The sequence below is a fragment of the Motacilla alba genome, chromosome 4, assembly GCF_015832195.1.
Source record: "Motacilla alba alba isolate MOTALB_02 chromosome 4, Motacilla_alba_V1.0_pri, whole genome shotgun sequence".
NCBI lineage: Eukaryota > Metazoa > Chordata > Aves > Passeriformes > Motacillidae > Motacilla > Motacilla alba.
This window is the reverse complement of record NC_052019.1, coordinates 29,129,689-29,141,348: the sequence shown is the minus strand read 5'-3', so window position 1 is coordinate 29,141,348 and position 11,660 is coordinate 29,129,689. Positions and strand designations below refer to the sequence as shown.

At 37.7% G+C, this 11,660-nt stretch overlaps 1 protein-coding gene across 1 annotated transcript in view; it reads right to left on the bottom strand.

The window, feature by feature from the left end:
- Positions 1 to 2,329: 2,329 nt before the first annotated feature.
- ZDHHC2 (zinc finger DHHC-type palmitoyltransferase 2) overlaps positions 2,330 to 11,660 on the bottom strand; it is a 35,812-nt gene continuing 26,481 nt past the window's right edge. The window contains exons 9-13 of the mRNA XM_038135135.1: positions 10,973 to 11,099; positions 10,716 to 10,808; positions 9,535 to 9,644; positions 8,974 to 9,051; positions 2,330 to 6,151 (exon numbers count right to left, since the gene is read on the bottom strand). Coding sequence (XP_037991063.1) covers positions 9,011 to 9,051; positions 9,535 to 9,644; positions 10,716 to 10,808; positions 10,973 to 11,099 — 371 coding nt within the window. The 3' untranslated portion in view covers positions 2,330 to 6,151; positions 8,974 to 9,010. The remainder of the gene's footprint in view (positions 6,152 to 8,973; positions 9,052 to 9,534; positions 9,645 to 10,715; positions 10,809 to 10,972; positions 11,100 to 11,660) is intronic.

The following is an 11,660-nucleotide window of genomic DNA, read 5'->3' as shown; positions in this document are numbered from 1 at the left end:
TATTTGTCTAACTACTTTAAATTGTTGAGTTTGAACAAAATCTCACAAAGAATAAATCCCGATTTTTACATAGAGTAAAATCAGTTATCTCCATGTACTTTTCTATTCATACAGTGAAGTTATTTTCCTGGTATATTTTATGTTTAGCGCACCTTGATTGGTTCATGGGAGATTGTTTTATTTCCCTCTTCCATGAGGCTGCTTATTTGGTGTCTATTTCACTCTTGCACTACCTCACACAGCTAGTGAAATGAGGGTGATTCTCCTGCATTATTTTAGCAGTCTTGATTTGGGAATAAATCTGCACTTTCATGCCAGCTGTGAAGATCTGATTTCTGTAGGGGCTGATGTCCTTCTGCCAGCAGAGATGAGATACTAGTTCCTGCCTCTGTTGGACAATTGTCTTGCCAAAGAGTGCTCTTTCCCATGCTCCTAAGACACTTGAGTGTGTTGGATAATGTGAGGGGGAACTGGAGAAAAGGGAAGGGAAGCCTTTTCCCTTCTCTGAGTACCAGGTAGAAGTTGGCAGCAGATGAACATTTTAAGCTGCGTTACAGAAAATGTGCTTTCTTTTTTTGTAGGACAGTGAAGCAGAGCTGGGGTGGCATCAGCAATACCCTTTCTTTACTTCTCATCATATAATTGAGCTTGGCAAGCTTCCTCTTTCCTTCATTCTTGTCCCTCTGCATGCTCTGGGGAGTAGTTGTGGTATCTATGATAGTGTATTATATGAAGCTGCTGATTTTTACTATTGTATCTATTTGAAATACCGGCCAGTTACATCTCTTGATGTGATGGAGAAAATAACTGGAAGTTCCTGTTGTTAAGGCTGTAACTGTGTGTGTGTTGTCTATTTTTGCCTTTATAACAGGAGCTCTTTCTTAAGTGAACTAAGAATTTTTCTATTTTCAGATTTAAAAAAAAAAAAAAGGAAAGTGATTTCATAAAGTGATGACTGTCAGGAAGTGCTGGGTCTGTTCCAGTTATGCCAGTCACTTAAACTGTGAGCATGCAGAGGGGGAGAGAGGGGAGATGGCTCATGGCACATCTTCCAACTGCTGCACTCAAACTATTGGGACCATCTGCTTGAGATTAAAGTGATCTAGGATGAAGGATGTGATCAATGCCTCAAATACTGGATTTCAGGATTTCAGAATGACTGAATAACGGTATTTCAGTGATGAGTGACAACTTGGAGAAATGAAGGAATTACCTATTTAGAATCAGCTTTGGTAGGGAGAACAATAAAGAACCTAAGTAGTGATTGTACCTTTCACATTTAACACTTTCAATCTGGACTTCTAGAGGAGTGAAGGAGAAGAGAGAAAGAAAGATGATATAAAATTTGAAGAATGAACAATTGAAAAACTGCCAAGGGACCATGACAAGGCTTTCCTTAGGTTATGTCAGATGTCACTTGCTCCAAGTTTCATCCCAGAAGAGTGCTGCTTTTCCAATCCTACTACAAGGTCACTGATAAGTAGGTGGTAGATGCAAGTGAAGTAGCAACACAGACATCCCACCACCCCCACTGCATAGCAGCACATTCTTTCTTTTTAATCTTGTTTTGGATGAGAATGATTGTGTATGGTTCAATATCACTATTTTTGGAAGGGTTTTAAAAACAGGATGAGCTTGGACCATATACTGCACATTATGTCTGAAGTGGTAGAGGTAAAAGCTGCTTTCATCTTTACGTAACTGTTCCTGCAGTTTTGAAGGTCCCTGAGCCAACAGTCTCACTCCTCTCTGCACAGGAGGTGGATCCAGCACTTATCCTAAGGAGGGCTGTTAGGAAAGAGGGGAAAGTCAGGCAGCTTTGAAGAATCTGGCCTGGCAGGGAATGGAGAACCCTCATGAAGCAAAGCTGCACTGTGCTGACACTGTGGGTGACAATCCTGGTTAGTGGCTATCTTTCTTGTACCTTTTCACTTCTATAAAGTGTAGGGGGTTTAAGACACCCCCACGTCCCCCCCCTTCCCCCTTTTTTGGGGAACAAAATTCCACCTTTCTGACCATCAACAATACTCAAAAAGGAGGGCAGCTCTGTCTGCTCTGCCAGCAGAAAGGCATAGAGTGTTTCACCCATGAGAGATGATAAAAGAACTGGCTCCTTCTCAACCCCTTCCAGTGTCAGTGCGTTGTGAGGTGAACCTTGGAGAAGGGAAATACACCTACAAAAGTCCAAGACTCCTGGTGAAGGGGTGAGGGGCAGACATTTACAGCAACTATGTTGTCAGTGAAGCCCTAGTAGAGATGATGTTCTGCTGTTCAGGTACACACACCATCAGTAAAACTGGGAGTAGTGTGTCAATGACTACTCCATACATCGCATGCTGAACATGAAGCATTTATTTATGTGAGCAACACATTACCACGTAGCAAAGTTATACACTAAATTTAATGTAGAAATATATTTCCCCCCACCCCTCCACACACCAGTCAACCAAACCAGGGGAAGAACTCTCAATTAATTAAAAATTAATTGAAGGAAAGAAAACAGATAAGAAGTGTTTCAGTAATTTTCTTTTGTGCATTCTTCAAATGGTAAAGAATCATCAAATAAAATAATAAATACAGAGAATATTAACATATCTTTCCTTACATCTTCAGATGTTTCTTTTAAGGGAAATTAGGTTTCAGTCCAAATAATGATGAAAAACAACTACAGCATTCCACACACTGAAACAAACTTGTTTCCTTTCTGGAGTGTCCCTCACAAGGGATACTCAAGAACCATCTGTATTTCATACTGTGCAATGTGCTCTAGGATGATCCTGCTTGAGCAGGGACCAGATAACCCCAGTGGTGGTCCCTTCCAACCTTTGCCACTCTGTGATTTTGTGTTTCATTCATTACCTGCCCAGCCATAGTCTACTAAAGAGCTTTCAGTCTGTAACCTAAACTGGACAGTGTTTTTTCTCTCAAGTTAAAGAATTAAAGTGCATAACACAGCTGTATCTTAACTGCTCACATAGATTGTGTTCCATTTTCTTAACAAAAATAGTTCTCTGTGAAGACTTTGAGTACTCCATCACCAGTACATCTACTGATACAGAGTATGTGTGGACTACTTCTGGCGCAGATGTTTTGGATTTGTTCTAACCTACAAATAAAAGACATTTTTTATACATGTAGGGAGCTATGGTTCATATGACGGTTTACATATATACAAAATAAATTTAACTATGTTGTCATTTGGGACTCAGGCCCGTCTGAGGAGTCTGCAGAACTCATCCAGTTTCCACTAAAGCTTGAAACGCAGTCACACCTCTAAACAAATATCAGGGATATTATTTTCTTTTTAGCAAAAAAGTAGATTAGTAACTGTACAGTAGGTAAAAAGCACTCCTTAAAAAAAATACGGCAATTACACAAAAGGCTGTAGTAAAGTGCCTAGCAAGAATATAAAGGACAGGAGAATCAGTGTATGCAGACAAACAACATTGCATCCTTGCTACCCTGACTTCTTCTTCACAAATTCTCCTGCATGCATTGTAAGACTGACAATGGTCAGTATGTCAAAAAGAGAATTTTCACTTTGTTACAGAAAGTATTAGAGAGTTTAAAGCCAAGAGTACAGTCATATCATCAGAAATTATACTTTGGAGCATGATTAACTCGATTTTGTCCATACTCTACACAGTGAGAACTGCCAGGAACCCTCAAAGCCTGCTGACAGTGCTCTTCATAGAGACACAGCTCATGCCCATCCAGAGAGCAGATGTAGCTACAGCCCCTGGCTCAGATCTGCTCACTGTTTACATTTGAGCTATCATCCTTTCTTTCCTTTTCTCCTCCCTTCATCAGTGTCTGTTTCCCATGCCTCCATCAGTTTTCTGTGAGGGAGACAGCCTCTGGCTGCAACAAAACTGCAGATTATTTAGGGCTATTGTGCTTTCCAAGTGTGACTTCTGAGACATGGAGAAGCCAGGCATTTCTTGATCCCTTATCCCTGTCCTTTCTCTACATTGATCCCCAGCCTTACCGAGAGATCTCAGAGCCCTGGACACAGTGAAGCTGACATTAGAGAGATCCATTTCCATGATGTGTTTTGCTGGGGAGGAAATCTTTTGTCTTTACATAAAAATACGGTGCAAGACACACTGAAGCTGAATTTCAACTTTTTACTCAGTATTTTTAAATGCATGCTCCATGACAAACCACCCTGTGACTAACTGCATAAAAAACAAGACTTTACAGATAAAGAACCTGAAGTGTTAAAAAATATATTTTCCCTCTCCCCCTTATCCCTTGACAAGTTCGCCTTTAAACAAACACGAATATGAGGTAAGCTGACAGAACAACACTGAATAAAGAGCTGCAAAAAATCTTTTGGTAACTAGATCTCTGCAGGCATAATGTAAACTGTATGCTACCTTCATGCTAGTTTAAAAAAGGTGTTCTACATCAAGGGATCCACACTCTGGCACTTCTGGCAATAAACAGATGTTTTCAGGCTGGTAAAATTATTTTAGATTTAAAAGAAAAAAAGTAAAATAAATACATTTTCCCTCACTAGAGAAAAAAAAAAGCCACGTTTGCTACACCAACTATCACTTAAGTTGCAAACCCAAGAAAGACGAATTTTGAAGTTACCTGCTGGTGGGAAAGTTAATGATAGTATCTTTTGCTTTCAGAATGATATCACTTAGTCCTGCTGCCAGTTTCCTAAACAAATGACTGGCATCTCTACACTGTGAACCAACCTACTAAGTAATTCAGGTTTGATAATAGAAGTACTTTCCTGTTTCAACCGAACTCAGCATAGTCTGAAATTTTCACCTTTCTTTTTTTGACTCATCTTTTTATCTAGCCCCCTAGAAAGCATAACTAAGTTCCTCCTAAAGTTGTTTTCAGAATAGAAATTTGCATTTAAATGTAAACACTGATACCATAAATGTAGTGTATACAAAAGGCACAAGACAATTAGATTTGTGTTGCTGAAACTTCTTTGACTTTGAAAGCCAAAAATGCCTCTTTTATTCTGGTCAGTAAACTGATCCTAAGAAAGCTGCTAGCTCCTAACTTAATTAAATGGGATTTCCTATATGCAGCAGCTTGGCTTTTTGGTATTGCAATCAGAAGTCCATTGTCCTGTAATGCAAATATCACAAGTTATAACAGTAAGTCACCTTGACTGCACATGGTATTCATTAAGTTATGCAGTAAGAAAGGCAGTGTCCTGAAGAAAAAGTGAAAAAATAAATCAGACAAATATTGATTAATAGGAAATTAGGAGCTTGAAAGACAGTGGCCCTCAGTAACTAACACAGGTTGGTAAAAAGCCTTTTGGATCAAAGTTCAGGGCCAACATTTGCTTCCCAAAGGGGTAAGAGCTCCAAATGGGACAATAAAATCCCATTTCATAGGACTGTTCTGTGAAGCTGCCATCAAAATCCCCAGCTGGCCGGTTTCATTTACGTGTTACCCCCCTGAACACAGGCTTTTCACCGCATCACTGAGCAGGGGCCCACTGAAGCATTCCATTAACCAAAGGATTTTTTTCCCTCTCAACAACTTTTCAAACTATGTGTAGTACAGATCTTTGGGAAAACAGAGATTTTACAATAATGTTTTCCAAAAAATGTCCCAAAAACAGTCAGACAGTTCACTTAGGTCTTCTTCAAAAATTGCTTATCAAGGGCTCAAAAGAAAATACAGCCCACCAAGACACTAAACTATTCCAAATCAACACTGGCTGTTCTCCAAGTTCATAAAGCCAGCAGTGCAAAAATTTGATTTCAAAATCAACTACTTACAACAATTTGAGTTAAAAGGGGAATTTTCAAAATCAAGCCAAGTACATGAACTGATAGTAAGGAGGTCACATTTTTCTTGTGCTGAATACCAAAGTAAAACCAGCCATTGAATTTTTACAATTGTAAACGCAGACTCTTCTTTTTTACCACTTTCTAGTACGCAATTATCCTTCACCATTCAAACCCAGTAATTTTAAGTTGAAACATCCTTTATATGGTTCAGAAGTAGTATGTTTAGTTTCGTGTTTCAAGCAGTGACATGGAGACAGCTAATCATCTGTCAGTTTGTTTTCTGAGCACATCCATAGAGGAGCAGACAGGAGCAGCTGGCCAACAGGGCTGATACTTGGAAGAATGCATCTTCCTTCCAACAACAGCTTGTTCTTAAACTGGAATAGAATATTAATCACAAACCATGTCATTAGAATCAAATACTTAAAAATTATGTTATTGTAACAAGTCTCATCAACTTGAAAGGGAAAGTGACTAACAGCACAATAAAAATCCCACCCTGAAGAGGAACCCAATAAGACTGTTCACAGGTATGTGATTAATCTACTTCAGGATGACAGTGGTAAGTACTGACTACACAACAAGCAGGCCACCAGTTTATTAAATGACACGAGCTATTTTTACTTCCAGATACCAACATAATTTAAAAAAATTCTCTATTACATTAGTGTAAACTACATCTGGCACTTTCAGTAATCAGTCCTCAGCTGAAATATGAATGATTATAGGATACAGGATATTGAACAGATCCTTCAGTGGGACAGAAATTCAAATTCTAACACATTGGCAGGGGCTGCAGGCTGTATTTTTCATATCTAAGATGAAATTACTTGGTTTTTGTGGTGACTTCAGCAACTCTATTAAAAGTATTCTATTCAATCTTAGGAACAAATATAATTCCTATATTGACAATAATGTAATGAAGTTACATGCAAAGTAGCTAAAAGAAGTTTTTATATACGGGCTCTTATTCCAGCAACTGTATGTGACATATATGTAGACAGTAATCTATCTTTTTTGTTACTTCTCCAGAAAGTTTTAACTGCCACAGAAATATCTCAGAGCTAAGGGTACACCCAATCTGGTGCTTATGCTCATGCCAGAGAATTACCAGTTCTCACTACCCTTCTGAAAGTGCGTGAATCCAAGGGAGGCAAAACCAACTTCCAGGAGCCCCTTTATGTGACTTTAGACTTACTCTTTGGAACATAACCTCCTCTGAAAGTAGTCTCTCTTTAAAAACCCATGTTCCAAAATGGATGCTTCCAAAAAGAAAAAACAACACCAAACAAAACCCACAGACTGAAATAATCTGACTGCAAACACAACTCTCTCTCAGCCTGGACTAAAAGAAGAAAATAATTTAAAAAGAGCACAAGATGTTTATCAAGCTAAACTGATGGGAAAATCCACCCACTTTTAACATATTTAGAACAGTCACAGACTATGTTTGATATTCAGAGTAATATGAATGACAAAGTTCCAATAAAATGTACACACTCTTCAAAGAAAGATTAAAGTTTAAAAGCTATTACTTAAGTAAATAAAGTGTTAGGACTTCAGAAAGTAAAACTCCAACCTGATAAAATTAGTTGCAATTAATGGTATTTCTGTAACAATCCAAGAATCTGTTTCTTTAAAGTCTGTCTCCAATATTTTACTCTTGATTAGTGATGACATGTAAGACGTTAAAGTAACTGAAGGTAAGTAATTTAGTCTTTTCCAGAAGCTGTTGTTTTGTTGAAAGAACTGATGGATTAAACAGTGCAGAAATGTAACGTTTTACATTTTGAACAAAGGGTTAGAAATGAGGGGCTTATATTCTATTAAAATATCATACACAGAGCAGTGAAAATTGCAGACACCATCTGAGTTTCCTTCACTCATCTCTTTGACTCTGTTCATCTGACACCCACATTTTCAACACCTCTAACACTTCACATCATCATCAAGTTTGCAGATGTACCTATATCTGGAACTGTGTCTTCATCACTGAACACAAAACCAGAATGTAAGGGCCAATAGGTTTTTAAATTTCTCTCATGAACCAAACTGAACTTTTGGGAACCTTTTGCTACATGCTATGGGTCCATCTGTTGGTATCTGCACACCTACTACTTTTATAATCTGCCTTGACAGTGCAGTACCATTCCTAGTGGGTCTAGCAACAATCACTGGAGTTCCCTGATGACTTTCCATGCCTTTCATTTCTTCCATGAGGGACCATGAGCAACCTCACAGCCATGACAGCATGTCCAAGAGTCATACCACACATAAATGAAGGACATTCACTTGAGACGCTTTTTCAGGATGACTGAAAAGGTGCTTCCAACAGTAGGGAAGAAATGACCTTGCTGGAACAACTCCTCCATAATAATTACTTGGTATGCAAAAATTTTTAGTGTTGGAGTCAACTTTTTATACAGTTTTAAATACAAAATAATTTAATTCCATAAGTTTTGGCAGAGTTAGCTGTATTCAAGTACTAGAGTGAATGTGATGATTGTGTTCATTCTCCACAACCCAGGGTAAATGTCAGCTCCTGTTATGTACCTAACAGAATTTACTATCTGCTTCTCAAACCTGCTTTCTGAGAAGTCTGTGTTGCAAGATATTAATGCAAGAAATCAAGAAAATATCAGCTGTTTTTGACAACAGATGATTAAATGCTCAGGAAGTCGTACGGACACCTTTTTTCTTCAGCAGGCAGCATGTTTTTACTATTAAATAGGAATGTAGCTCATACCTGACTCAGAGCAAGACACTAATAGCTTATGTATTAGACTAAATCCTTTTTGCTTCATCATTTGATAGACTTACCTATTTAAGCAGACAAAGCTATGATCTTTGCATTCAGTGTTAAGAACGAGCCTAATTTTCAAACTTAGCATTACAAATATTGGCTGAACACCTTGAATACTCACAATTTTCAGTATCTTTCTAAATAAGGGGAATAATAACAATAGATTGCACTATTACCTAAAAAGCAATGAGTATTAAGATCAATCTAATTTGCAAACATGACACATCAAGAAATAAGAGGTTTAGTTTAAAACTATGAATTCATGTGCTACTACACGTGGTAAAAAAATTAATTGCAGAAAACAATAGGAAGTGATTTAGTAATTTTCTTTTGTGCATTCTTCAAATGGTAAGGTACTATCTAATAAAACAATAAATACAGAGAATATTAACATACCTTTCCTTACATATTCAGATGCTTCTTTTAAGGGAAATTAGGTTTCATTTTCCATGGTTAATGCAGGATTGCTCATACCTTAAAAGACAAAAAATAGTATTCCCACAGGAAAAGGTCTCATTTCATGATTTCATTATTTCAGAAAATTTATTTCATTTCATTATTTCAGAAAATAATACAACCATGAATTAACAATCATTTTAATGTCATTACTCTATTACCAAGTCAAGCCCTGTCCTGTGTTGATTATATAGCTTTTCACTGGCTGCAAATAGGTGTCACCTCTTTTATAAGAAATTTGTTGTCAAAGGTGCTATCAGGCCTAGCTTAAAAAATAATTAGCACCTACTGGTATCAGTGTTCTGATATCCCCTGGTCAGGTTTAACTGGGAAAGGCACATCAGCTTGACACATGGAACTTCCCACAAGCATGTATTTCAAAAAAGCTTCATGAATTTTGGTTCACGAATACAAACCATGCGACTGTGGTCATTGTTACAATATATCCTTCAAAACTAGTTTATACAACACAAATCATTGCAGCATACGTCAACTCCTTACCAACTTTGCCCTTGTCAGCCTTTGCAGCAGTTTCTGGCCAAGATGGTGCATCTGTAAGTAGGTGGCTCTGGGAATCACGCAACGGCTTTGCAGGAAACAGATGGTTCTCACTGTGCCACCAATAAAAAGAACATTAGTGAACTGCAGTAATTTTTCATCATCTTGACTCACATTACAAACAGTTTGTCATATACACTATTTTCCTTACCTCACCTTGCTTCTTGTCTGATGAATCACTACTTTTTTATCATTATATACGTTACACTGTGGTTGTCACAAGTGCAAGCACAATCTAAAAAGCACAGGGACTTTTAATTTGACAGCTATTTTATATTAATACATGTACTTCAGCCCCAAATGCACTCTTACCTATATTCTTCTTCACTACAACAAAACTGACAGGATAAATAGTGGAGAGAACATCTCCGAAATATCTTTCCTAATGTAAGCTACAGAATGCTGGGGTAAGATAAAACATCAGTAAACAGCAAGCTGAAATGTCATATATTACTTTTATGAATAAAAGATTGTCAGTATGATTCCATTATCATTTCTTAGCCTCATATTCACTATACTTATAAAATGTTTCAAAAACAAAAAAGATGCAATGTGAATTTATTTAAAGGAGAATATGCATACTTTTCACACTTTAAAGATGTCATGTCCATTAAGCATAAGAATTAATAAAACAGCAGAATACAACACAATTAATATCAGCAGAATACAACACTTAATATTCAGTTTCCTGTGCTTTGGTCTAAGTGCCATTAGGGATGATTCCCTTATATGAAGCAGCTTTCACCAGACAAGAAAAAGCAGGCATCCCCCAAAAGGCAATGGATGTATCACAGGCAGTGTGACTAACCATCTCATATGTATGCATGAAGAATACTGCTGATATTGATTGTTAGGCAGGTGTGAAAAATTCAGGTCCTGGGATGTCACTGAACAGAGACAAAGGACATCAGAGGAAAAACCCACCCTGCCTAAATTTCCATAAATTTAAATATAAATCTGAGGATTACTCGATTTACAGCTTAACTGTTAAAATATTACTTAAATTTATTAAAAGGATACTCTTCATTTGCTTATCACTTTTAAGTATATTATACATCATTTTGTTTACGTGTGGACAGGAAAAAAATATCAACTATTTGAAATGGGTAACAAAAGCAGATTACCTTTTGGATGTTGAATTAAGTCCACCAGGTGTGGAAGCTTGTTCAGGATCCTGATTAACGAGGCAAGTTGGAAAGGAGCAACCATCCCCTAGACTGAAAAAGTCTGAATTAGTGTCATACGTACAAAAAACTCTCAGCTTTGAAAAACTTTTTTAATTTATTACTGTATCTTATTTCACAAACCTAATCATCCCCCAAACGCTCTAGATCCTGATCATTCAACAGTTTAAGCAAATTAAGCATTAGGAACAGCATACCTTGAAAACACAGGCAGCAACCAGTATTTCTTCTCATCACCAAACACCTGCCTTAGGTTTTTGCTGAAGCCCAGGCTAAAGCCATTCTTATCTGTTCTGTGACGAAATATGGGAGCTCTGAATACCTCTTAAAAGAAAAACATTTATTAGACCTCTTTGCAGGTTAGCACGTTGAAGTCTCTCACCAGTACTTAGACAATTGCAGTGCCATTCACCCAAGGGGAAAAAGGCTGTACTGCCCAAGAGACTGAGAAACAGAGTGAGAGCACTCTTGGAAGCCAAAGTCAGTGAGTGCTCCACAGGCACTGTGTGTGGAGCAATGGCTGAGGAAGGGTGGAAGTCTCTTTCACCCTGCTCCCTCATCATGGCAAGTGAGGAACTCAGTTTTTAAGAAGGCATGATATGTTTATATGAAGATTTCATTCAGTGACTATACCACAGACAGCGTTCAAAAAAGAAAAACTTAAACACAGGGTTTCTTACAGAAAAAGTAATGGAAAAGAAGAAAAAGTTAACCTACTTTAGTAGTAAGACTAGCTTTACACACACACTGGGGTATGAAAATATTGTGTGTTTTTACCACTGCATAAATGTCTTTGCTCATAGACCCAGATTATTCCCCCCGGCCATCCAACCTAAATTTCTGGAGAAGAGAGCTAAATATAGCTTCAACTGTTGCAAAATGCCT